The sequence below is a fragment of the Myotis nattereri genome (genome assembly GCF_964212035.1).
Source record: "Myotis nattereri genome assembly, chromosome: 1".
NCBI classification, from domain to species: Eukaryota; Metazoa; Chordata; class Mammalia; order Chiroptera; family Vespertilionidae; genus Myotis; species Myotis nattereri.
This window is the reverse complement of record NC_138075.1, coordinates 227,705,682-227,733,403: the sequence shown is the minus strand read 5'-3', so window position 1 is coordinate 227,733,403 and position 27,722 is coordinate 227,705,682. Positions and strand designations below refer to the sequence as shown.

The 27,722-nt window shown below is 57.8% G+C and overlaps 1 protein-coding gene across 1 annotated transcript in view; it reads right to left on the bottom strand.

Annotated features, from left to right (window-relative positions):
- Positions 1-27,722, bottom strand: part of STK32B (serine/threonine kinase 32B) — a gene marked incomplete at both ends in the record, with an annotated part of 124,443 nt that continues 96,721 nt past the window's right edge. Inside the window, 8 exons of the mRNA XM_081082333.1 lie at positions 1-139; positions 4,144-4,208; positions 6,559-6,690; positions 8,153-8,278; positions 10,780-10,896; positions 12,640-12,743; positions 14,110-14,199; positions 18,995-19,032. Of these exons, the coding sequence (XP_080938459.1) occupies positions 1-139; positions 4,144-4,208; positions 6,559-6,690; positions 8,153-8,278; positions 10,780-10,896; positions 12,640-12,743; positions 14,110-14,199; positions 18,995-19,032 (811 nt within the window). The remainder of the gene's footprint in view (positions 140-4,143; positions 4,209-6,558; positions 6,691-8,152; positions 8,279-10,779; positions 10,897-12,639; positions 12,744-14,109; positions 14,200-18,994; positions 19,033-27,722) is intronic.

Genomic DNA, 27,722 nt, shown 5'->3' with positions numbered 1-27,722 from the left:
TTAGGTGCTGCAGCCGTGGGCACAGGCAGGGCCCGGCACGTTGTTGTTGCGACCGTCCTGGAGCTTGCCCGGCGCCTGGCTCCCGGCGCGGCCCTCGGGGTCCAGCAGCTGGATGCCCGGGCCCTGCTGCCTCCTCAGCCTGCAAACAAGCAGAGCGCAGGCGGAGTCAGTGCCACGGGCGGGCAGGGCGCGGTGCCCCGGACACCCCTGGGCAGGAGGGAGACGCGGGGCGCTCAGCCCACACCTTCCTCTGGCCCGGGGTGCACGGGCCCTGGAGGCGGGTGGGCCTGCGGCTCAGGTGCACGCAGGCGAGTTTCTGCGCACACAGAGCCTCCGTGTCCTCATCTGTGAAATGGAGACCATCACGCCCACTCGTGGCCCCTCGTGTCGTGTACGGGGGCCGTGGATGGAACGTGCCTGAGCGCACGTCAGGGGAGGAGATGAGGCCCACCCATCACTCATCCACACATTCACATCCAGTGCCACCGACGGACCAGCCCCATGCGGGGAGAAGCCCTGGCAGCAAAGCCTGTCTCCGTCCTCAGGGGCCGAGCGCCTGACGGGGCGGGAGGGGAGGTGTGGTCGGACCCTCTAGGCAAGGCTGCGGAGGTGTCTAAGGATCTTCTTTCCCCCTCCGTCCCCTTCCCCCACCCCCTCCCAAGAGACACAGCTCCTCTGGAGAGAAAATCATGTCAAAGCCAGGGAAACTCCAACGCCTAAGAAACCTATGGGAGTGAAGCAGAAATGCTTTTACTTCCAAACTAGGGCATTTCTAACGTCGCAAGTCCCTGGGGCTCTCCCAGGATGAGGAGGGAGCCTTCTAAGATTTTCATTTAAGTGCCCCAAGCGGGGAGTGTGTATTTAAAAATAGCGCCCGTGCCCAAGGGTGGCTATATTGAGAGCCAGCGTTGCTATCTCTAGACTCCTGGCCTTCTCCCATTTTAGCACAAAACGTAACTGCAAAGGCTGCGTAGAAAGAGCGGGGCAGTGACGAGGGAGCCCCGGTGAGGGACACGTGGATCCCGAAATCCTGTGTGGATCGGGCGGCTTCCTGGAGGCAGCATTTGAGCTGGACTTTAGGGATTGGTATGGAATGTGGAGAGTGGGAGGGAGGGAGGGTGGAAGGAGTGAGGGAGGGAGAGAAGGAGGGAGGGATGGATGGAGGGAGGGAGGGAGGAGAACTGAAATGAAGGGACACCCGTGAGGTAAGGCACGGAAAGCAGAAAGACACTGCAGCGTGGACCAGTCCTCTCTGGTCCCCCTTTGGCCAGACTACCTTGAGTAGAATTAGCTGTTTCAAGTCTCCCCTCTTGTGGGGGTCACAGAACACCGACCAGGAGTGCTGAGGCCTAGAGCAGCGCTCCGCGAGGTGTGGCTCATGCCCCTCCACCTCCCCCGGGCGCAGAGGGAGCGCGGAGGCAGCATCCGGAAGGGGGAACCCTGCTCTGGGCACCTGCCCATGCCCACTGCCCACAGAGCTGGGATGCTCATCACTCTGGAGGCTCCGTAGACGGCGTTCTGCCCGCCACATCTGCACTCCCTCGCACCACCCCCATTCACCACCACCCACCATCTACTCATCATAAATACCCCCCCGCCACCCACCGTTTCTATCTACCTGCCATCTACCCGTCCACTGACTTAGCCATCTGCCCATGCATTTACCCGATCCGCCAACTGTCCATTCATCCACTCCCATGTCTACCCATCTGTCCCACCCACACCTCCACCTGGCCACCCTTACTCACCTACCTGTCCACCCTTCACCCACTTACCTATTCACCCACCCACCTATCCACCTCCCAAACACACACCCATCCATCTACCTACCTCATCAATTCAACATCTACCTATCTTCTCCTCATCCATCTAACTACCCACTATTTGTCTATTTCATCTATTCCTGTCCACCCATCCATCGATTCTTCATGCACCCTGTTTACCTACCCACTCATGCATCCATCTCTGATCTATTGATCCATCCAATCATCCACCCAATCCCAATGTCGATCCAGCTACCCTCAACCCTACCTGTCCGTTCCACCTACTTGCCTACCCACCTCTCCCCACATCCATCTGTTTATCTCGTCCAGTCATCATCCACCCATATATTGATACATCCTTCCATCTACCACCTGGTCCATCTGCTCATCTATTCTCCCATCCATCCATCCATCCATCCATCCATCCATCCATCCATTTCATCCAATCACTACCTACCCACCCAGCCATCTATGCATCCATCCACACCCTCTGCCTATCCATTCAGCCATCTACTCCCACGTTTCCACTCTATGCCACCCACCCATGTGACCAGTGCCCACCCATCCACCATCCTTCCACTCATCCTTTCCACCAGCACGTTCTGAGTGCCAGGCTTCGAGCGCCAGGCTCACAGTTGAAGGGGCTGGGGAGGACAGAAAGCCAAGAGTGCCCGTCTCTGTGGGAAGGAGGCAGGGTGGCGTAGCATTAGGGCCTGGGCTGAGAGCCAGGCTGTTTCCATCCCTGGGCTGCCACTTTCTAGCCGTGTGACCTGGGGAACCGGACTCCAACCCAGGGGCTGCCTGCCGCCCACACCTCTGCTCTCCCCACTGAATCCCGTGCCCTTCCGTCTGGGCGTGGGGAAAGGGGGGCAGGGAATGCCTTCTCCACGCCCTGAAGGAACCGAAAAGGCTCGCATTGCTCCAATAGGAACCCTTGAACCAAGACAGATACGAAACCGTCACAGTTGGCCGAGCGCGCACCTGTATGACGCCCAGTTATCTATGCTCGGGAGGAAATGGAAAAGGGCTGTATGTTCCCACGAGGTGCAGCTCAAGGCCAGGGAAGCATACTGGCTTCTTATCTCGGCCATGGCAGCAGCACTTCATTCCTCAGCCACCTTATCAGACTAACTGTCAGGGCCGTGAGCAGAATCCCGATGACGGACGTGGGCCCTCTCTACCTCCCGAGCTCGGCTGACCGACGCCGGAGGAAGGGTCTGTGACACAGAGCCCCGGCCGACGGCAGGAGGACACCTGTCAAAACCCGGAATAGATCGGCCGGAGGCATTTTTCAAAGGCAAAGCACTCTGTGGGCCTAACACAAAACGGCCAGCCACCGGGCTGACGGCAGATCGAGCTGTTCCACACGTCAGGCTGAGCCTCCTCGGCCACCAGCGTTCCAGCAGCACAGGGCACATGCCAGGGCAAAGGGCAGCCCAGGCAGTGGCTCTCAGCAGGTGCCAGGCTCGGCCAGGGCTCAGGGTAGCTTCCTGAGGGGCCCCCAGGCCTAAAGGGTGCGAGGGGACGGGCGTGGGATCCCAGGCATGAGGATGACATGGGGAAGTGACCTGGCTAGCAGACGTGGGGCCCACGGCTGGTTGAGGAGTTTGCATTCCCGGGGCATGCGTAGAGGTGGGCCGTGGTGGAGGTGAGGGACCCATCCAGGCAGGTTGTCCAGGTTCTGGCCCATGGGTGGGTGGACAAGGCAGGGCCCCGTTCCCACTGGGGCTGGGGAGGGTGAAGAAGGCAGCAGCCTGTCACTCATCCTGGGTGGCCACAGCTCTAGGGCAGGTGGGGGTCAAGGTCAACTCAGACTCGCACACGAGGCCTGGCCAGCAAGCCTCACCCACGGGCTGAGTCTCCTGGCCCCTGCTCTGGCCAGCAGAGCGGGAAGGACCCCTGGAACCACAGCCGGAGACGCTGGGGTCCAGCACAGCCCACGCCCATTAAATAATGATGACCATAGCAATCGGCTTTACCACGCCAGGCACCGTATCCACAGCCTCATTTAGTCTCAGACCAGCCACAGGCAAGGCAGAGAGCTCACGTCCACGGCTGGCGTGAGGCCCGGGAAGCAAGCACCGGCCCAGGTCACTCTGGCAGCTGCAGCGCCAGGACTGGGCCCAGACAGTTACACTCCCGAGCCTGGGCCCCTCATCACCTGCGACCCCGCCTGTGCGTGCCAGCGTGCCTGGCCAGTTCCCACCTGCTTCCCCATTTCACACAGAGACCCTGAGGCCCAGGGGAGGGAAGCCAGCGCCTCGCTCAGCCACCTGGGCCGGGTGGGCGAGCTGTCCCCTCCCAGGTCATGGCTGGCACCCGGGAGCCTGTGGTTCCGAAAGGCTTTGCCCGGCAGCAGCTGGGGGAGAGGGGGACTTACTTCTCTCTGTTGAATATGATGAATTCCTTCCGCACGGTCTCCAGGCACTGCTGCAGGTGTCCGTTCTGTCAAAGGGACAGACAGGTGACTGTGAGTGACGGACAAAGGGCCAAGACCAGCAGAGACCGGTCACCCGGGACTAGGCACCAGCTAAGTGGAGGAAACAGTCCTGCCGGCACCGTGGCTGTGCCAGGGAGCCTGGCAGACAAAGATGTTTATCTCAGTTTGAAGCCACTAAATCCGACCTGAAAGCGATGGTAGGGGGGATTGTGGGTAGAAGATCCTGGGCGTGGCTTCCTGATGGCTCCCATGTCCGTCAGGCCTAATAAAGCGTGAGGGGGAGGGGAGAAAGGCAAGGCATCCTGCAAGTGCTCGTTCCTGCCAAGAACAGGCGCTGAGAGCCACCTGCCTCACCGAGGCTCTGCTGCTGCACCCCTGGCAGAGCTCGGGCCTGGGCACCGGGCCTGGGTGTGGGGCCGGGGCGTGGGGCCTGGGCGAGGGGCCTGGGCGTGGGGCCTGGGCGCGGGGCCTGGGCGTGGGGCGTGGGGCCTGGGCGCGGGGCCTGGGCGTGGGGCCTGGGCGTGGGGCCTGGGCGTGGGGCCTGGGCGCGGGGCCTGGGCGTGGGGTGTGGGGCCTGGGCACGGGGTGTGGGGCCTGGGCGCGGAGCCTGGGCGTGGGGCCTGGGCATGGGTCCTGGGCCCACCATACTGTTAGGGTCTACAAAGATGTTTCACTTTCTTTAAAATAAGCAGAAAAGCCCGAGGGGTGCATGGCTCAGTGGTTGAGTGTTGACCTATGAACCAGGAAGTTACGGTTCGATTCCCGGTCAGGGCACATGCCCGGGTTGTTGGCTCAATCTCCAGGAGGGGGTGTGCAGGAGGCAGCCGACCAATGACTCTCATCATTGATGTTTCTGTCTCTCCCTCTCCCTTCTTCTCTGAAATCAATAAAAATATGTTTAAAAAATAAGCAGGAAAAAATGAACTTCCAGCATTGAAAGCTGACTTCATACCACTGCCATCATTAAACATCACGTTTAAGATGCTTTTCTGGCGGAAGGGCCGGTTGTGGGTTGAAATCTGCTCCTCCCTCTAAAACATACGTTGACGACCTGACCCCTCACCGGGGAAGGGAACCTTATGTGGAGATGGGGCTGTGCAGCTGTCACTCATGAAGTAGTCATGAGTGACACACACTGGAGTAGGGGGCCCTCAACTCAAGGACCGGTATCCTTCCAAGAAGGCCACGTGAAGACACAGAGCCACGGAGAGGAAGCGCCACATGACGTGGAGGCAGAGACAAAGGGATGTGGCCACAAGCCAAGGCATGGAGACCCCTGGCTGCCACCAGGGGCAGGAGTGGCCAGAGAGGACCGCCTTCCAGCCTCTGGGGGAGCCCGGCTCTGTCCACACCTTGATTCTGAACATCTGGCCTCTAGACTTGGGCGAGAATAACTTCCACTTATGTTAAGCCACTAAGGCTGTGACACTATGGCAGCCTAGAAAGCGAATACAGCGGCTCATAAAGCCCGCATGGCGTGCCCAGGGCCCCACGAACGTCACCCTGTGGCCTGGGCTGTCTCCACAGCACAGACCTTCCACAAGGTGCTCAGGAGACAGCACCTAGGGGAGCCCCTGTCGCTCAGCATTGAGCTCCTGCCTGGAGACTCACGAGGTCCCTGCTTGGGGACGGGGAGGGGGCGGTGCTAAGGTGAATGATGGGAGCGCGCACGTGTAGCTCAGGCATGTGCTGCGATGAAAAACCATTTGTGGATGGAGGCATCTCATTTACAGCCAGTGAAGGCATTTGGTTGGTGACGTGACATGCCTCCATCTGTCTAAAGCAGTGATGGTGAACCTTTTGAGCTCGGCGTATCAGCATTTTGAAAAACCCTATAACTCTGGTGCCGTGTCACATATAGAAATTTTTTGATCTTTGCAACCATAGTAAAACAAAGATTTATATTTTTGATATTTATTTTATATATTTAAATGCCATTTAACAAAGAAAAATCAACCAAAACAGTGAGTTTGCGTGTCACCTCTGACATGCGTGTCATAGGTTCGCCATCACTTGTCTAAAGAGTAGCCAGCCTAGTGCCCAGCTGGCATGGCTCCATGATTGAGTGTCCAACTGCGAGCCAGGAGGTCACGGTTCGATTCCCGGTCAGGGCACATGCCTGGGTTGTGAGCTCCATTCCCAGTAGGGGGCGTGCAGGAGGCAGCCAATCAGTGATTCTCCCCCATCATAAGAGATATGATGCTGCTATATCTCTCACCCTCTCTCTGAAATCAATAACAACATATTTTAAAATAATAAATAAGGAATAAAAGGTAGCCTAGCTCCAACGCATCCCTGGGAGCACAGGACTCCCGCCCTCCCGGGGTGCGCCCCCGCCCCCCCCAGGGCGCTCACCAGCGGGCAGCTGCCCTTCGTGCCGTCTTTGGACCTGTTCTTTGCCAACCGCTTCTTCTTTTTGTGAAGCGGCTTGGATTCGAGAATCATTTCTTCAAGCTCGAATGTGGGGTCACAGTTCAGCCTCCCTTTCTGAAGGAAAACAGGGTTTGTCTTGGTTCCACCCATCGCCGAACTCTGCTTCCACTCACTCACTCATTCAACCTTTCATTCAAGTATCGATGGCCTGCTCCTGGGGGACACAGCTGCTGTATATATTTTTTCTGATGATGAAAAGCAACACGTTCCCATTGCACACGTCCTTCGATTACCCCCCGCCCCCGCCCCACACCCCGGGCAGCCCCACGTGAACGTCCACGCGCTGCCCAGTCTCCTTCCTACGGATGGATGGTCATTCCTGAGGCTGCGTTTAGTCTTCTGATCGGACATTTCCCCGTGTTTTACCAAACGTCCTCATGCCACCGCCCCCTCTTCTATAAATATCATGCTTACTCTTTCCATGCAAAATGCCATTTCTCATCAAATTCTTCCCCGTTTTTAGTCCTGGTTCCCTTTCCTCTGCAGCTGGAGCCAGCGGACCCAGGCCCGGCCTCCTGGAGGCTGGCCCCCGCCCACTGTGGCAGGAGGAATGTTGGGTCTCCCTGCCTTCCAGACCTTGGATCCGAAACCTCAGGTGGCCTTTTCTGTCCTGAGACCCAGCCCAGGGGCCAGTCCCCTCGGGCAGTACAGCCTAGCGCAGCCGTGGGCAAACTACGGCCCGCGGGCCGGATCCGGCCCGTTTGAAATGAATAAAACTAAAAAAAAAAAAAAAAGACCGTACCCTTTTATGTAATGATGTTTACTTTGAATTTCTATTAGTTCACACAAACACTCCATCCATGCTTTTGTTCCGGCCCTCCGGTCCAGTTTAAGAACCCACTGTGGCACTTGAATCAAAAAGTTTGCCCACCCCTGGCCTAGTGGTTATAACACCCACGGCTTCGGAGGTACCATCTCTCCCAATGAGCAGATCGGATTTCAGGCCCAAGTCTTTCCTGGCCCCATTTATCTGCCATTCATTCATTCATTCATTCATTCATTCACTCCCATGCAGGCTCTGGATCCAGACTGTCTGGGGCCAAGCCTGGTTCTGTCCATCTTTCACTGAGTGAGCGGAGCAAGTTTCCTGACCTGAGAACACGGACAGACGCTGCCCTGTGGCGAGGCTTGTCTGAGATGCTGGCTGCGCACGCCAGGCACGCACTGCCTCCTGCCGGCTCCTGTCTCTCATGCAGCCACTCTCATGTGAGAAGACGCCCTGTGGCCTCCTGGTGCCTTCGAAGGCCACCCATCCTGGGGGCTGCCTCAGGCCGAGGCCGGCCCACCCACACGGTCCGCACTCTCTGAAGTCTCAGGAGGATGGCAGACACTAACGGGGACCCGGTGCCACTCCAGTGGGGGCAGAGGGGCTGCGGTCCAGAGAGGAGGCGGGGCTGCCCCGGAGCAGAGCCAGTGCTGACCCTCCCACGGGCCAGTGGCTGCGCGTATGCCGAGTCTTGGAGGAGGGGTGGGACCCGTGGGGGGTGGCGCGCCATCAGATGGGACCCCCACTCACATTGGGCACAAAGCTGGGGGTCAGTGCCTTCTCGAACACCGCGTCCCAGTTCATGTCGGCCAGGTAGGGTGTGCTCTGCAGGTCGCCGAGGCTGGACAGGCGGCTCTCAGGGTCCTTGGTCAGGAGCTGGGGACACAGGGCAAAGTGCTCGCCTGAGCTGTGCGTCACCGAGGGGGGCGGGGTGCCGGGGGCGGGGTCACCTCTAGTCCAATCATGCCCCATCTGGGACGCTGTCATTAGAAATGTCACCAACACCCATCTCTTTACAACAAGGAGGGACTGAGGGGTCAGGCTGCTTCCGCAGGGCATCCAGCCAGGGGCCCTTGGGCAGGGACGAACCCTGCAGCCGCCGGCTCCCCTCGGGGACCACGGCCCCGTGACACGCTGGCTTGTAGGGGAGTACAAGAGACTTGGTTGGAAAGTCTGTAAGGAGGAATTTCTGACCTAGGGGAGTGGGCTGAAGGTGGCACCCCTAATTTTCCAAACAAGCCTGTGTACATGCGGACCCTCGGGTGTTTACCGGGACCTTTATGCTTAATCTTTAGACGTGCTTGCTTAAAGGACACCGCAGACACATGTGTCCTCCCAAGATTACGACCCAACTGATTGTATCTAAAAGATAAACTTTATCCCAAACTGCTGCTACAATAAGAGCCTGAAGAGGCAGGCGAATGAGGCTGTCTGGTTCCGATAGCCAGGCAGTCCCTTAGCCCTCTCTTTCACAGAAACATGCGTCCGAGTAATCGTTCACCCGTCACTCAGGGGCTGCTGGTCAGCCCTGGCACTGGCTCTCCCTGGTAGCACAGAGTCTGCCAATTAAAAATAAAAGAATCACCTGTCTCATCTCAGGACTTTCATCTTGATAATGGGACGTGCCACATGTCACAGTTCCCCTCGGACAAGCCGAGGCGACCTCTGTGGCCTGGTACGCTGACTGCACTTGTCGCCACGGGGACCATTCTCAGCTTCTTCTCAAACGGGTTCTGCTAATAAGGGTGGTAAGTGTAAAAGCCACCACAGGGCCCTGACTGGTTTGGCTCAGTGGACAGAGCGTCGGCCTGCGGACTGAAGGGTTCCAGGTTTGATTCCAGTCGAGGGCATATGCCTTGGTTGTGGGCATATCCCGAGTGGGGGGTGTTCAGGAGGCAGCTGATCGATGTTTCTCTCTCATCGATGTTTCTAGCTCTCTATCCCTCTCCCTTCCTCTCTGTAAAAAAAATCAATAAAATATATTAAAAATAAATAAATAAATGCCACCATAGGCTGCCCCCCCCCCCCGTGTCCACAGGGCTCTCTGCCTGGGGGCCACCTGCTCCTCTGGTGCAGGGAGCACCTGCCTGCAAAGGAGTCCTGGTCTGGAGGCCACTGGACTGGTGAGGCCCTGGGTAGCTGAGGCCCGAGTTCCTCCCGGAGAGGGACGGCCAAGCCTCCACGCCCAGCTCATGGCTGAATGATCCCTGTGGGGGCCTGGTCAGCTGGTGGAGCTTGGAGGGGAGCCCCCGACAGCCTGTACCCCCAGTCACTGCAGAAATCTCCCGCTGTGCCCAGCGAGAGGGCCGGTCACCAGGTGAGGGACGCCTAGCAGGATGTCATCTGTTGGTCACAGCAGCCTGTCTCTAGGGGGTGCACCCAAACGAGGGGTGCTGATTTAAACAGAGGCCCCATTTCTTTGCTGCACCTGGGCTCAGCGGTTGGGCAGCAGTGGTCTGACTCGCTGGGCGGGTTAGGGGGCATGGCAGGTGGCAGGGCTTCCAGTGATTTGGAGACCAGTCGGGCTGAGGGCCACCAACCCCTAGGAACCAGTGAGGACGCCAAAGCAAGTTCATGGATAGCGATTCAGTGCATCATCCATGGGGGAGCCGTGAGTGCTGGGCTCGGGTCGGGGAGCTGAGGTAGAGCCCGCCTCTGCCCCTTTGCAGCCCCGTGACACTGACAGCAGGTTTCACTTTCCTGAGCCTCAGTTTCCTCATCTCTACTATGGGGACAACACCACTACTCAGGGTCAAATACACAGGCTTGTAGCGATGAAGGGAGAAGACGCAGCTCATGGCCCCGGACTTACTATTCCCTCAACCAGCTCTGGCACGTGACCACCAGCTCCATCAACTCCACGCATCTTGAAGGACTCCCAGTGGCCACAGCTGAAGGCCAGCTCAAAGGGAGGGCACCCAGCCTCCTGCCTCCACCCTGGGCTCCAACTCTGAGAATCGGCCTTTCCAACAAGCTCCCAGGAGGTGCCACCCTGCTGGTCCCCGGAATACACTTTGAGAACTTCTGCTTCATTCTAACAGCAACAATTCCTGCACAAGGTACGGAGATGCCCGTGTCTTCAAGCCCAGTGAGTCAACGACGCTTTGAAGAGTCACCTGCAGTGAGGATCTCCATGTACTGGGAGCCCGTGCTGGTGTGAAAGGGCCCGGCGTCGCTGTCACCACCGGGCCTCCGAGCCAGGCTTGCCGGCCAGCAGCTTGCGATCCTGAATGCCAGACGCTGAGCCCGCATGGGAGGTGGCTTAGAGCCCTGCTCTTCATCTCCTGTCCCTCCATTTCCTCCTTCCTCACGGTGCCGGGACGCACGAGGCTGCGCTGTGACCTCACTCCCGCTAGCGGCGGCTGGCCGCCCCTTACCTTCCTCAGCAGGGCGACCATCCCCTTGCACCACGTGGAGGAGTAGTGCACCCGCTCCGCCTGGAACATGTGGAGGATCTCAGCGACGGGCGTGGCCGAGTGGATCTCGTACGGCCTCTGCAGAGACAACGGGCGGAGTCAGAGAGAGGACAGGACACTGCACTGGCCGGGTTAAAACCACAATACATCCGGATGGTGTGGCTCAGTGATTAGGCATCAACCCATGAACCAGGAGGTCACGGTTCGATTCCCAGGCAGGGCACATGCCCAGGATTGCAGGCTCGATCCCCAGCAGGGTGTGCAGGAGGCAGCCAATCCATGATTCTCTCTCATCATTGATGTTTCTCTCTCTCTCTCTCCATTTCCCTTCCCCTCTGAAATCAATAAGCACACATATATTTTTAAAAAGACAGAGTTTATCTTTGAAGCAGCAAGAGCCACTCTGTCCTTGGGGCTTTTGGCCACGTCATCACCTTTGACGGTTGTGACCTGTGAGGAAGGACAGAGGAGGAACTTTCCACTGGCCAAGGCCCAACCACGCTTAGGTCAACTGCTCGCCACGGCCACTGGCCTGACTGATTGTGCAAGACAGTCAGCGTCCGGCAAACGCTCGTGTCCTCTGGTTCTGACAAATACGATGGGCTCTCATATTCCTCCTCCGAGTCTGTGTGTCCGTGGGACTAATGGACGACAGGAACCGACCAGGAATGAGGAAGCCGGTGGGAGGTCAACCTTTTCATTCAGAGCTTGAGAAAATGAACAGGCTCATCGGTTTGTTTGTTGCATTCTAAAAAACACCACGTACAGTAGTTCCTCTGAGGAATTCAGGGGAAATAACTGATCAAGAGTAGACCCCAGCCGCTTGAGCGATAGGGTGATTAGTAATACGTATGTGCACTCTCAGAGCTCTGACGGTTTATAGGCTGCTTCATTCATTCATTCATTCATTCATTCATTCATTCATCACCCGTGTCACCATGCCCAGGCCCTGCCGTCACGGAGCGCTGGCTGGGCTGACGGTGCCTGCACGCAAAGGGCGGGGGCGCATCGCCAGTGGGGGAAACGGGACGCTGCCTGCTGTGCGGGCAGCGGAGCTGGGAAGGTGAGTGATGCGAACCGCACGCCGCAGCCCAGGGCAGCGAATGCCGTGATGGCGGCTGCGCAGACTGAAAGGATGGGACAGTCCCCACTGTGCGCGGGGGAAACCGTGTCCTGAGGGGTGGGCGGCACCCTTTCCCAACAATCCCTGTGCAGAGAAAACACGCCTCCACGTCAGTTTGTCATCATTCTTTCTGCTCAGATAAAACAACGAGACACAACTTGCCAAGTAGCTCCACGGGTCATCTTCGGTTTTCCCGTTTAAATGCGATAAAGTGAAAATACATCCGGACACCCCATCTTTCTGGGACACAGAGCTAAGGTGTTCAGGCGAGATCGGGACGAACAAACGGAACCCGTGAAGGATGCATGGCCTGTACCCCGCAAGGGCTTCCAGCCAAGCCGGAAAGTGGGAGGACATCGTGTCGGGGTGGGAAGAGGCAGCGCTGGAACTCACAGGCTAAGGTGCTCCCCACGTCTGAGCTGCCACTGGCGAGCCGCTGACCTCGCACAAGCCTTCCCTCCCGACATCCCTGCCCAGGCGCAGAATGAGGGGCTGGGGGAGAAGCTCCTAAGCTCAGGGGCCTCAGCGCTGGCACACACACCATCGGGACTGGCACCAGGCCTCCGACTCCTCACTGAGCTCCTTCCTGCCACCCGGTGCCGGCCCAGCAAAATGGTGTGCCTCGTCCCCCCAAGCTCGGGACCCTGAGCCCCCACTTCCACGGCCCTGTGTGCCCGCCGCACAGGTGCACGTCTTACCCAGCCCCGCAGCAGCTCGTAGGCCGTGACGCCCAGGGACCACCAGTCGACGGGGTAGGAGTATCCGGGGCCTCCGTCCACGTAGACCTGGAACACCTCCGGGGCTGCCAGAGACAGGATGAAGAGAATGGCGCTGCGCGTCTCACTTACGCTCACCGCCCCTGAGAGAGGGGAGCAGCGTCTTGGCAGACGTGGCAAGTTAAGGACCTCACGGTACAGTCACAGCGGGAGGACCGGCTCCTTACTGACCCCCCCTCCCCCCCCCCAGTGAATCAGGCCGTGGTGTAGACCCCTCCCACAGGGTCCCTGGCCTGGGTCATGTGACTTGCTCTGGCCAACTGGGCATCGGGAAATGCGAGGCAGACAGAGTCTCCATGAGCATGTGGGGACTGGGATCTCCTTGAGGCCTCTGTCACCATGTGCACAAGCTCACTCTGGTCCCTGCGATGACGGAGACCACGCCGGGGGAGGCTCGTTCCTCTCAGCTCTCCTGGCGGAGCCCCCAGCTGGCCCACCGGCTGAAAGAGGGAGACCGGCCCAAACCAGCAAAGAGCCGTCCGGCCACATGGCAGGACTGTGAGAAGTCATGTCACTATTGCTCTAAGCTACAAAGCTTTGACATGGTTTGTTACTAAGGAAATGGAAACTAATATAGACATCAAGAGTTAAGAACTAAGAAAGACATTAATAGACTTATACAAGACAAAAGAGCAACATACATTTGAATTTAAAAACTCAGTGATCAGGCAAGAGAACTCAGGGGGGAAAAATCAGAAATAAAGGGAAACTATTTCAGTAATAAATACTTCACCAGGAAGCACACAAAGTGACTATAAACTCAACAGATCATGCTTTAAAGGAAAGAGAAAGAAAAATGAGAAAAGTTTAAACAAATAAAGGAAGATATAAGAAAGATGTGAAATGAAAATGACAAATATTGAAGGGTGGCAAAGGAAACCCAACTTTCAGATCATCGTGTCCTTAGAGAAAACAGAATGCTTGCCAAAAATAATCCTCCGTCAAAAGTCATGAAGAAAATCCAGTCTGAAACCACACATTGTATACTTAGCATACAGACCCAACTGACCGACACCAAGGCTATATTCTGGCATAACTACTGGGCTTGAATCAAAAGAAAAGAAAGGTTGGTTGGTTGGTTTTTCCCTAAGCCTGAGCCAAGCCTCCTGGCTGGGCAGGAGTTCCCTAGAACAGCGGTCGCCAACCTCTCAGACCTCACGGACCACCGGTGGCCCACAGACCGGTTGGCAACCGCTGCTCCAGAGGTTTCCTTAAAGAAGACACAGGAGGGGAAGGTGTGTCTGGCAGGGCAGACAGACTGGGTGAAGCCCGAAGGTGTCAGAGAGCTGGGCACATCCTGGGCATGGCTGGGGGTGGGGGTGACGCAGGAGAGGCTCCTGATGCCTCAGCCACCGGGCAGGTCACACCCCAAAGGGGTGCTGGGACACTCACCCATGTAGGGCTTGGTGCCGGCCATGGAAGAAGCCTTCTCCGCCCCCTGCACCACCGTCGCGATGTTGAAGTCCGTGATGTGGACGTGCCCTGGAGACAGAAGCAGAGGTCCCGTGAGCGAGAGCTGCAGGCGGCTGTGCTACTCCTGGTGTGACTGAGAGCTGTGGTCTGTGAGGTGCCGGCCAGTTAGAGCGCCTGCTTACACTTGTGTTTTATCCGATACTTTGATAACGTCCCCCCCGACCCCAGGATTACTCACAGTAGCCAAGACACGGACACAACCTAAGTGTTTATTAATAGACAAATGGATAAAGGATGTGTCATGTGTATATAGTGACGTATTATTCAGCCAGAAGAAAGGAACATCCTGTCATTTGCAACCACAGGGATGGACCTGGAGGACACCATGCTGAGTGAGATGAGTCAGACACATACAGACAAATTCTGCAGGGTATCGCCTACACGTGGAGTCTGAACAAAATTCAAATTCACAGAAACAGAGAGTAGAAAGCGGTTGCCAGGAAATGGGGTGGGGAAGTGAGGAGAGGTTGGTAAAGGGCAGCTCTAAGGTGAATAAGGTCTGAGGAGCTAATGGATAACATGGAGACTATAACTGATAACACTGAGTTATATAATTGAAAATTGCTAAGAGTACAACTTAAATGTTTATATACACTGAGTGGCCAGATTATGACCACCCGACGTTTGTAGGCAAATTAGCTATAATTTCACGCTGAAGTTGCTAGAGGGCCAGATCATTATAAACGTCTGAATAGCACAATATACCTAAGTGTTGTTGCTGATCAAGTTCATCCTATCATGTTGATGGCATATCCCAATGGCGATGGCTTCTTCCAATAAGACAATGCGCCATGCCACGGTGCTTGTATTGTGCAGGAGTGGTTTCAAGAACATGAGGGAGACTTTACCTTGCTTAGGTGGCCCCCACAATCACCAGATCTCAATCCAATGGAGCATTTGTGGGACGAAGTTAAAAGAGCCATCAGGCAGCTGGTTCCACAACCATCAAATCTCATAGAACTGGACAGTGCTATTCATCAGGCATGGTGTCTGATTCCTCGCATCACCTTTCAACCTCTTGTGGAGTCAATGCCAAGAAGAATCGCCGCAGTATTGAAGGCAAAAGGTGGCCCAACGAAGTACTGATGGGGTGGTCATAATAATCTGGCCAATCAGTGTATGTCCTAGAGGCCCAGTGCATGAAATTCATGCATGGGGGAGGGGAGGGTCCCTCAGCCCAGCCTGCACCTTCTCCAATCCGGGATCCCTCTCGCAATCCGGGACTGCTAGCTCCTAACTGCTCGCCTGCCTGCCTGCCTGATCGCCCCTAACCACCTCTGGCTGCCGGCCTGATTGCCTCTAACTGCACTCCCCTGCTGGCCTGATCGCCCCTAATTGCCTCTGCCTCAGCCCCCGCCATCGTAGTTTTGTCTGGAAGGACTTCCGGAAGATGTCTGGTCTAATTAGCATATTACCCTTTTATTAGTATAGGTGTCTATTTTATGGGCAAATTTTGAAGTACACATTTTTTAGTGGTTCATGCATATTACCTACAAATAAACAAATCTACTGATAATGAAGGCATGATAAAAATATTTATAGGTTACAAGTTTAGAGGCACGGACCCAGAGAGTGAGCGCTCCTGGTGAATAGCGGAGGCAGGTCCACCCAGACTGCCCGTCTCAGGACAACTGTGTGAGACCGTGCCGGGGCAGGGCAGGGCGAGGGGAGGGCTCCTGTGCCCAGAGGTCACTTCTGCTCTCCCGTCTCGGCTGTGGTCAGTGGGGGCCTCAGGACGGTACCTAACGGATTTAGTGGGGGGGAGGGGGGACCTGGGAGGCTATCCTGGGTGTCTGGTGCCTGGCCCTGGGATGTGGGATGGTCAGGGCAGGCGACAGTGGCCTGGAGTGGGAAGCAGTCAAGCATAGAATACAGACAATAGAGTGGTTCTCCACCTCACGGCCCAGCTGTGGAAAGTCAGAAACAGCCACGAGGGAGGGTCTTCATGGCCTCCTGGGGCAGAGATGCCCCCTTGCCCTCTGGAATGGCATGACCCCTAACGCTGTGTTGACCTCTTCATGCTGCAGGATCCCACATGGACATCCCTCCTCCAGCCCCGCTGAGCTGCTCTCGGACAGGCCCCGCTGCTCCCCGCACTGACCCTGCAGGGCCAGAGTGACCCCCCTGCTCTTCCGTGGCTCCCTCAGCCCCAGCTCTCCCTCAAGAACACGGCGTCATCAGGAACGCCACCCCCAGCACTGGCCTGTGTGGGCGGGCCTGTGTGGCAGCACCTTTCACAGCTCCTGAGCGACTGCCGCCCTGGCCAAGCACCCGAGATCCTTGACAACAGGGCGCTGTGCCCTTCGGGGGCCTGGCACCACGCCTCCCAAAATGCAGGGACACCTGCCTGGACACGGAGGAGGACAGCGCTGCAGGTCAGTGAGCCTTAAGGGCCGGCAACGACACCCTGAGCAACACTCAGGTGCTACCCGCCTGTCTCTGGTGCGTCTCTGCCCACCTTTGGGACATGTGCTCCCCACGTGGGAAAGGGCAACCGCCCACTGGCAGGCGGTCCTCCGTTCCACCGGCCGCGTTAGACCAGGGCGTGGGTTGCCATGTTCTCCCCTCGGTGCCGCCCCCGTGGCCGTGCACCTTCCCAGGGTCCTCCCTCGGCCCCAGGTGGGGTCACGTGCCGTGCCTGGCCCGCTGGGACGGCAGCAAGGAGACACAGGGGGAGGCCTGAGTGATTGGACTTGCCCTGCGCTGGCTTCCACCGTGGCCATGCAAGGCCGGCCTGCCCGGGGGTTGGGGGGCCAGGAGGAGAGGGCGGGGGCCCCCAGGCCACCACCGGGCCCAGGTGTTCCAGTGGCAGCCCGGTGGCCCCAGGCGGTGGGCACACATCAGGGCTGCCTGGCTGAGGCATGTGACCTCCGTGACCTCCGTCTCGGGAGCAAGCCTGCAAGAGCTTAACCGCCCAGAGCTGCGAGCGGACGTGGCCTTCCTGCCTGCGCATCAGGGGTTGCTCCTTACCCAGCCCCGTGGGACCAGCAGAAAGCGGGCGCAGTCCTTCATCGGTGCACCTCCACTTCCCCCGGCTCTGCCCTCAGCCCCAAAGCACCTCAACTCCTCTCCCCACCTCCCTACGATGCTTCCTCTCCCTCCAGCTCCGTCTCGGTCTGCTTTCGCTTCTGGCCAAGGGACCCCACATCCCAGAGCCCAGCAAAGTGCCATCTGGGAGGCAGAGCCCAGCCTGAGGGTCAGAGAGCCAGGCAGACGCTGGGGGAGGGGAAGCTCCGTGAGAGGTGTGGGTTTTGGGTGAGCAGCAGGTTTTAAACATTATTAATGAATTATTAATGCGTCTATTTAATTATGTGTATATTTCATCGTAAACGCAGCCAAGCGGCATGTTCTCCGAGGAAACACTGAATGAGATGGATGATCAAACTCTTTACGTAAATGGCCACGCAGGGTGATCTGTTCTGCAAGCTGTTTGTGAGCCATTAGCAGATGGTGAGGGGATGTAACGCACAGCACGGCGACCGCCATTAATGATGCTGCTGTGTCTACGGGAAACGCGCCAAGCGGGTAAATCTTACACGTTCTCGCCACCCATTGAAAAGGAAGGTGTGTGAGGGAACGGGTGTGCTAATTAGCCTGACGGCGGTGATCATTTCACAAGGCTCACGTGTATTAAATCATCGTGTTGTACACCTTACCAATCACGCTGTCCATCCTTCATAGGTGCAACTTTTAAATCCCAGCCGTAACTCAATGAAGCTGGGCGGGGGGAGGCAACAATGACTGAGGAACAAATAAAAGCTGAGGCGCGGCTCTGCCAAAAATCCGGGATGAAGGTGGGGAGGGCTCGTGCGTTGGGAGAACTGCCTGCTCCTACACTTCCTTCCGGCACTGGCGTGAAAGGGAGGGTGAGGAAGCCACTCACTCCCTAGTATAAAATAGCGCATGCAGCGCTGCGTCCAGCGCCTGGCAGACACCTGATGAAGCAGGAGCCGCGGAGGAGCAGTCCAGAGGCCCGTGGGGAGCGTGGGACGCTGCACAGGGGACTCTCAGGGCAGCTGCTGTGCATCGCTGGCCTGGCCCGGCCCGGCCCTAGGCCCGTGGTCCTGACATGGCTGGGCACCACCTCCCTGGGGCTGACGCAGAAGGATGGCCCCGGGCTCGCCAAAGCAGTCAGGGCTGGCCTTTGGTTCCTACCGCGTCTCCCCAGAGATTCCCACAAGACTACGGGGGACAGCCCGGCAGGAGCCTGCTCCTCAGTGCGGTCCGTGGGCCGGCTCAGGTGGCCGCACCTGGCAGCTGTGAGACCCAGAATCTTCCACCCGTTTCAGGCCAACTCAGTCAGGTTAATGAGCCAGCCAGGCTCTGAAGGCACGCAAACGTCTGAGGAGCCTGGGTGAGGGGAGGGTTAGCGGGTTATGGTGGCTGATGACTGATTTTTGGCTCGCCAGCCCGACACGAGCCCATGTGGCCTCCATGACGATCTGGGAGCCGGGCACCACCTTCCCTGTTTGGCAGGTGACACCGAGGCTGAGAGGTGAGTCGCTCTCCCGCAGTCACAGGGTCACTGTCACCCCTGGAGAGCTGGGGTTGAACCCCCAGGGCTGCCAGCCCCAAATCATCCCCACTTCCGCCCTGTCCTCCTCTCTGGGAAGCCAACAGCTGCGTCTCCAGACATGACACCATCAAATACGTTGGACTCCACTCACCCTGGCAGGACGCTGACCAGAAACTTACACAGATGCGCATCCACCAGGACTGAAGCTAAAGGCTCCTAGTCCATCAGGGACCCCCCACTTCCCAGAGCCCCCGGCCCCCCACTCCTCGCTGCAGCGCCCGGGCTTACCGTGCTCGTCCAGCAGGATGTTGTCCGGCTTGATGTCTCTGTAACAGAAAATAGAAGCTGAGACGGGCTCCCGGGGCCGCCGACAGCACCGGACACGGGACCCTCGGGGACACGCCCGGCGGCCCCCAGCAGCCCCTCTCCCTGGGCACCGGCCTCGGCCAGAGGAGCAGGAGAGGAGCTACTGTGACCATGGGCTGCCTGTGCCCTCACTCCCTTCTCTTTCCTGGAACTGCAAGGAGATGGTGTGAATTTTTTTTTTCTAGAATAGTCTTTTTCTCTTTTTCTTTTCTTTCTTTTTTTTTTGTTAATCCTCACCTGAGGATAATTTTTCTATTGATTTATTTTTTTTAGAGAGAGTGGAAGGGAGGGAGAGACAGAGGAAGAGGGAGAGGGAGAGGGAGAGGGGGAGAGGGAGAGAGAGAGAGAGAGAGAGAGAGAGAGATCAATTGGTTGCCTCCCACACACCCCAACCTAGGGCAGGGATCAAACCTGCAACCCAGGTACTTGCCCTTGACGGGGAATCGAACCTGCAACCCTTCGGTCCTTGGGCGGATGCTCTAACCCAGAGGTTCCCAACCTGTGGGTCGCGACCCCTTTGGCAGTCGAACGACCCTTTCACAGGGGTTGCCTAAGGCCATCCTGCATATCAGATATTTACATTACGATTCCTAACAGTAGCAACATTACAGTTATGAAGTTGCAACGAAAATAATTTTATGGTTGGGTTACAACATGAGGAACTGTATTTAAAGGGCCAGAAGGTTGAGAACCACTGCTCTAACCACTGAGCTGTTACAGAATTTACCAGGCGACCGAAGAACACACAGGAGTACTTGGAGACACAGGAAAAACCCATTTCTTTTCAGATGTTTCACATGTCCTAGTACAGGACTCAGGGGAGACTGTTTCTCTCCAAATCCTGAGCCAGCCAATATGGAGGAAGCTTTCCCTTTATACCCTTTGGTTTCTTTGCCCCCCAAATATGGGCTGGGACTTCCGGACCTTTTGTGGGCTTTGCAAAAAGCCCCGTGTGTTGGGGTGGGGGCCGTGAGACCACACCTAAAGGCTGGCCTGGCGCCAGCGCTGATAGCCCCTCCGGAGGCGGTTCATGGCTCATGGCCTCTGTAAAACGGGAGGAGCACTTAGGTAAACAGGTCTTGCAAGACCAGATTGTGGAGAAGGGCTATCAAGAATGTGCATTAGGTTACTGCACAGATTCAGATTGCTAGCCCCCCAAAATGTCTCATTTTCCCCATCAGAGCAACTGGCCAGGACTGGAAAACTGAAATGTCTGGCCTCTCACCTCCCCAGTGACTGCTCGCTGAGCACGAGTCCTGCCAGCGGGTGTGGACACTTCCCCTCGGACCTAATGAGCCCTCCCCGCTGGCCAGGGACAGATCTCCCACTGTCACATCTCCACCCCACAGCCGCGGGACCCGGGGCTCCGGGCGGGCCAGCAACTTGTCCCCGTCGGAGACGGCCACGCTACTCTCAGCTGGTTTTTGTGTGTGTGTGAGTGAGAAGGACTTTTGCACCCTTAAAGGGTTGTAAAAACAAAACAAAACAACCACACACACACACACACACACACACACACACACACACACGCGCGGCAGAAACGAACAGGAATGGCCAACAGAGACTAATGTGGCCCTAAAAGCCTAAAATGTTTCTTATTGGCCCTTTAGGGACACAGCCTGCTGGTGCCTTTTTAGGGCGACACAGTGAACCGCGTGCAGAACATCTGGGCTGGGAGCTTCCGGAAAGTTCTGCTCTGCGTCGCCATAGCACAGAGGCCACCACCTCAAGGCCTGCTTGATGAGGGCGGGGCCTTGGTGCCGAGCACGGGGCCCATCACTAGCAGACGCCTTCGAAGAAAACCAGGGCTGGATGCAGTTACCACGGGAAAGACGGCCCTTACCCAGGACCACGGACACGGGAAAGGGGTGGGTGCAGAACAGGCTCCCTCCACGTCCGACATGCACAGTGGGGCCACAACATGAGGAACTCTCAGCCTCCTCCTCACTCTCGGGAGGGCGGGGGGTGCGGGGTGGGGGAAATTACCACGAGGAAACATCAGGGTGAGGGGGATGCTGGCTAAGCCGGCCCCCCAGGATTCCTGCTGGAGGCAGCCCGGGGGTCAGGTACCACGTGGGTTGAGCAGGTGTGAGGAGGCTGGACTGTGGCTCACCTGACTGAGGTCCTGGCCATGTGTGGGCTTGCAGAGGCGGCGGTGCAGGCCCCGTGGCAGCAGGACCGGAGGGGCCTGAGCAGAGGTTGGTGGAGGAGAGACTCTTGGGCAACACCCAGGGACACAGCGAGAGCGGACGGAGGAGGGTGCAGAAGCTGCATGGCCACTGAGGGCTCCGCTGACACCTCCACCCGGTTCCCCATCCCCCACGTGCACACACTTGCAAGGCTCAAGGTCAAACCACCGGTTTTAGGACTGCAAGCCCCACCCACTCACTGACAGTAACGGTCTAACCTTCTGCGACCAATGACAGCTCCCTTCAAGTGAAAAGCCATGGTTCCCGGATTATCAAAGAGTAACTCTGCCTGCAAGCACACGGAGGCTGTTTGTAATGACAGGAGGCGATGTCGGTATGCCCCGCCTGGGAACCGAACTGTGCCCTCCTGGTTCATAGGTCGGCGCTCAACCACTGAGCCACACTGGCCGGCTCAGCCTCCTCCTCACTCTCAGCCTCCTCCTCATCTCAGCCTCCTCCTCATCTCAGCCTCCTCCCCACTCTCAGCCTCCTCCTCACTCTCAGCCTCCTCACTCTCGGCCTCCTCCTCACTCTCCTTCTCCTCCTCACTCTCCGCCTCCTCCTCACTCTCAGCCTCCTCCTCACTCTCCTTCTCCTCCTCACTCTCGGCCTCCTCCCCACTCTCGGCCTCCTCCCCACTCTCAGCCTCCTCCTCACTCTCCTTCTCCTCCTCACTCTCAGCCTCCTCCTCACTCTCAGCATCCTTCCCACTCTCAGCCTCCTCCTCACTCTCAGCCTCCTCCTCACTCTCAGCCTCCTCCTCACTCTCAGCCTCCTCACTCTCGGCCTCCTCCTCACTCTCCTTCTCCTCCTCACTCTCCGCCTCCTCCTCACTCTCAGCCTCCTCCTCACTCTCCTTCTCCTCCTCACTCTCGGCCTCCTCCCCACTCTCGGCCTCCTCCCCACTCTCGGCCTCCTCCTCACTCTCCTTCTCCTCCTCACTCTCAGCCTCCTCCTCACTCTCCTTCTCCTCCTCACTCTCAGCCTCCTCCTTACTCTCAGCCTCCTCCTCTCAGCATCCTTCTCACTCTCAGCCTCCTCCTCACTCTCGGCCTCTTGCTCACCTGGGACCAGCAGCCCTGATCTGACTGCTGCCCGGGGCCTGCAATGAGCTGCTACTTACAGGAGGCTTAGCACAGCTCCCTGGTGAGAGAAGAGTTGAAATAAACGACAGGTTACTCCCACTGCCCTTTACCAGGAGCTGGGGGACTCCGCGCGGGTTCTTGAGCTTTCAGCGAAATGACTTAGCTCTTTTGTGGGAGACTCACCACAGGCTCCTGCAAAGCCATCCGAGGTGACAGAGAGCCCGGGCTGCCGGGATTTAATAAGAACCGCCTTGGACGGCAAAGCCTGTTACCAGAGCCCTGGGGCCGCCTGGTCTCGGCCGTTTCCTCTGGTTCTATTTTTCACATCGATCGCATCTCAGCTCTTGTGCGTCATCCGCTGCCAATGGGCTCGGTGCGCAGAGGGCGCTGGGGCAGCCAGCGGGGGGAAGGCCATCATGTCAGAGCCAGGCAAACGACACTTTGATGGAAAGGACGTATTGAGGCCATAAAACCAGCTCTTGCTCCGGAATGATTCCCGGCCCCCAAATAAAACTCAGCGCGAAATGTCAGCTCGGCTATTTAGAAACCAGCACAGAAATGGCTCGGCTCCCGACGGTGAGGGGGACCCAGAGAGGCCTGGGTGGGCATCCCGTGGCCTGGGCGCTGAGGGATCCGTGCTGAGGATCTCACGCAGCAAAGAGGACAGACAGACACCCTGGTGGGGGAGGAGGCGCGTCTGTGAAACGGAAATCAGTGGCTATTTTACCACCAGAGAAAGAATCGTGCTGCTGACGTGCATGAGGGTAGCGGGGACGTGGGGGAAGGCAGATGGGAGAGGCCGAGGTCCAGCCCCGAATCTGCCTCTTGCTGGCCCTGGCTCCGCCCCCTCCCCCGCCCCCAGCCTCAGTTTCCCAGCCGTAAGTCGGATAATATCACATGCTCCACGCGTGAGGGTGAGGATGTGTTTGTTTGTTTCAGTCATGTTTATTTTGCTCGTTGTTAAAGCACCTAAACCTACATCCTCACCATGAGGCCTGGCGCTGGGACTGCCCGCCTCTGCTGACCCCCTCCGCCTGCCCGTCGGCACTGCTCCGCCGTCTGTGGCTTCAGAAACAAGGGTCCCGGTGACCCACAGCACCCAGGCCAGCCGCAGCCTCAGACTCTGGGCGAGGCCCGGGAGCCCGCGTTCCCAACCCGCCCACTGGGATTCTGCCGTCCCTGGGGCCTGGGAGTCCTGCCCTGCTTAGGGGAAGACAGGCCCGCACGGGCTCCCTGCATTCCCGAGGATTTGGGGGGAACTCTTAGCCTGGGGCATGCAGGCGGAGCTTCGCTAAAGCGCAGGGCCCAGTGATGGGCTCAGATTCCTCTGGGAACCAGACAGCATGCTCTTCTCTGGCTGCCATGTCCCCAGAGCAGGGCCATCTGACTGGCGTGATGGGGCCGGGGTGCACTCCCTCCCGATGGCGACGTGACGCATGCGGGAGTGGGACCCATGTGCTAACCCGGCAGAGATCCGAAGCAGCCAGACCCCCAGCACCTTCCAGCTGCAAAGGTCACACGCAAACAGCCCCCAGCCCCACCCCCAGGGTGGAGGGCAGGGCCCAGGGACACAGGAGGGAGTTCCCACCCTGATTTCACTCGGAATGCGGGGCCCTGATTGGAAAGAGGCCCTATGTGGCGAATCACAGTGGATTCATATTTTAAGAGTTGCTATTTTCAGGGCCCGATCTCTGTATTTCATCCACGGGGCACGTTGCCAAGTTCCCGACTGTCAGCACTGGAAGGGACCTCAAGTCTGTCTGAAACGGACCAGCCCTGGGCCTCACACCCTCTCTGAGCTTCCATTTCCTCATCTGTAAAGGTGGGGAGGTGTGGGGGGAGGAGAGTGGAGGGTAGTAGAGGTGGAGGGGTGAGGGGGGTAGAAGTGGAGGGGTGGGGAGTGGAGGGTGGAGGGTAGAATTGGTGGTGTCCCCAGCCCCAACTCCCTTCTCCTGCAGCCACATCCTCAGCAGCCAAGCCAAGGTCAGGGCCATTCGCCGAAGGCCCCCGAGGGAAGACCTGCAGGTGCCGGCATGGCCAGCTGCCGCCTGACCACCCCACGGAGGAACCCATCTCCCAGCTGTTGCTGTCTGATGCTCACTATGCTTCTGTCCCCCCCCCCCCCTCCCCGGACCAATGGATCCAATGAATCAGCCTTTTCCTATCTCATTCTTTAACATCTCATCAGTGACCAGCAGCCACTGGAGGAAAACTTTCGAAATGACAACCAGAGATGAGTCACATGGTAAAAGGTCCGAGGAAACAGAAACAAACGCAGGGAAGAGGAAACTGGAAAGAACGGTAACGGACGTCCTGAGAGGTAGGAGGGCTCCTGTGCCCGTGAGACAGGATGGGTGAGAGGGCAGTTAGAGAGAGCGATCCACGGAGGGCTTGAGAGATGACGTCAGGACTCTTCCCAGATGTGGAAGGAAACGTCCCAGAGGCGGAAAGTAAGGGAAACGGAGAAACACGGGACATGCTGGCAAACCCAACATCCGGATGGCGGGAGTCCAGAGAGGGAGGGCGGGGAGAGAGGAGGGCTGGGTGCTCACAGAGGACGCACTTGCCCTGGGCCCGGCTGTGCGGAGGCTCAGTGGGGGGGACAGGGGTGTCCCTGTGAACTGCACAGAACTTAGGAGGCGGGACAGCCAATGAGATCAGAGAGGCGTGGGCCAGGAGGCGGGACAAGCAGGCTGGAGGTGGCGGAGGGCTGGGGAGCAGTGGGACAGGCGCCCTGATTTCACGAAGTGAGATGGCGAGGACCACGGATGCTGGGTGGTGACTTCGGAAAGCACACAGGACCTCATTCTGCCGCACGGGATCCTGGGATGAGAACACTGTTCTCCGGAGGGTCCCATTAGGTCCAAGCCGCGTCTCAGCTGGATTCCAGTGTCTCTTCAACGTGGACACCTGCTAATCTCCCTCCTCACAGAGCAGAGAACGGGAGCCCTCCCTTCCGCAGGCCACACGCGAGCTAGCACTTCGCAATGTCATTCTGGTTTCACTGTGTTGACTTTCATGGTTACCTACATTTGTGACAGACAAAGCTATTTCCTCTGTAAAGGCCTACTGCAAAGTGTTGTTTTGAAACCAGTGCATCTTAGCAAAATGCTCGGAGTCTACTCCAGAATGTCATTTTAGTGACTAGAGGCCCGACGCACGAAATTCGTGCAAGAGTAGGCCTTCCTTCCCCGGCTGCTGGCACCGGCTTCCCCCTGGCACCCGGGGCCCGGGCTTCCCTTGCAGCCCCAGCTTAGTCTGGAAGGTTGTCCAGAAGGACATCTGATCTAATTAGCATATTACTCTTTTATTAGTATAGACTAGAGGCCTGTTGCACAAAAAGATTCGTGAAATAGGCCTTCCCTCACCCTGGCTGCTGGCACTGGTTTTCCTCCGGCTCCCGGGACCCAGGCCTTCGCTCCGGTCAGAGCCGCCTTCAGTCTTTACTCAGCCACTTCGCGCCTATATATGCAAATTAACCGCCATCTTTTTTGGCGGTTAATTTGCATATCTAGCTTATTAGCCAATGGGAGGCGTAGCGAAGGTACGGTCAATTACCTTCTATTTGTCTATTATCAGACAGGATCATGTGGGGAGTATGCAGGTGTGGCGAAAATGATAAAGGTCTGCATTTCCTAGGGCTGCTGTGACAAACTGTCACAGACTGGATGTTTTAAATCAACAGAAGTATATTCTCTCCCAGTTCTGGAGGCCAGGAGGCCGAAGTCCAGGTGGGGGCAGGCCCAGCTCCTTCCTGGGACTCTGGGGGCAGGTCCTTCCCGCCTCCTCCAGCTCCTGGCGCCTCCAGCATTCCCTGACTTGTGGCCACGTCATGCCAGTCCCTGCCTCTGTCTGTCATCATGGCCTTCTCGCCTGTGTGTGTCCGTGCGTCCTTTCCTGTCTCTTACAAGGACACAGTCATGGACTTAGGGCTTGTGACGGTCAATGTTGTGTCCCTGGAACTGGGCCACAGGCTGCCCAGACGTGTGAGACCTACTGGTACTGCTTCTCTGCAGACCGGCTCACTCAGGGGATGGACAGATGCAGGATGTGCCCTGGGCTTGGACCTTGGGGTGGTGGTGAGTTGGGAAACGTGGATCTCTGTCCCCCACCCCCATCTTCCAGAAGCTCCTGTCCCGTGAGCGGCTGTGTGTGCAGCTGGGATCTCCCCTGCCTGGTCCTTTGCCGCCCCTTTCCGCCTCTGTCATTGTGCGGGGGTTCAGGTCCAGGCTTGGCCCTGGGCCTCTGACTTCCTTCATCAACACTTTCTCCGCTGCTCTGGGAATCTTCTTTCTCCAGATTATCTTGAACTTCAGCCTCCACAGCTCACCTCTTAGTAACCTGAGTGTAACGTCGGGGTATCTGAGTGGACAGCAAAGGCAAACAGCGCCAATCTTCCCAGCTGAGTGAGATGACTTGGAGGAATAAAACAAAAGCACAGCTAGAGGTCTACATGTCCGCTTTCTTGCTGGGAGAGGGTCAGTCGGAGGGCGAGGCTCTGCAGGAGGGCCGAGGGCCTGGGACCTGGGCCTGGGAACCAGGAGAGAGCCATCTGCTACGGGCAACTCGGGGCCAGGAGGGTCCGTCCACATGGAGAGGAGCTGCAGGGTCAGATGCACAGCGCAGAGGGCGGAGCCGAGCAGGCGTGGCTGGTCAGTCTTTCCAAATCGCTGACCAGCGGAGTCGCTCCACGTCGGAGGGAGGCAGGGCCCAGCAAGGCACCGTCCGAGGCTGAAGCATCAGGAGCAGGAAAGACCATGGAGCTGTCGCCTGCTGTGCAGTCGGGGTCGCCCCAGATCTCGGCGCCACCAGTCACAATTCCAGCTCAACGCCCAGACCAGCCACCCTAGTGGGGATTGTGAGTAGATGGTGTGATGGGTAATTTTAATGCATCGACTTGCCTGGGCCACAGGTGCCCAGATATTTGGTCAAACGTTATTCCAGGATGTCTGTGAGGGTGTTTTGAATGAGACTAACATTTAAATCAGTGCTGAGTAGAGCAGTCGCCCTCCCTAATGTGGGCGGGCCTCCTCCATCAGTGAAAGGTCTGAATTGAACAAAAGGGCTGACCTTCCCCCTTGTGAGAGAACTGTTTGCAAGCCGACGGCCTTTGAACTTGAACTGAAATACCACCCCCCTGGGTCTTGAGCTGGCTGGGCTCTGGCTGGGTCCTGGCTGGGCGCTGGCTGGGTTCTGGCTGGGCCCTGGCTGGGCGCTGGCTGGGCCCTGACTGGGTGCTGGCTGGGCCCTGGCTGGACCCTGGTGGGTGCTGGCTGGGCCCTGTTTGGGTGCTGGCTGGGTCCTGGCTGGGTTCTGATTGGGTTCTGACTGGGCCCTGGTGGGTGCTGGCTGGGCTGTAGCTGGGCCCTGGCTGGG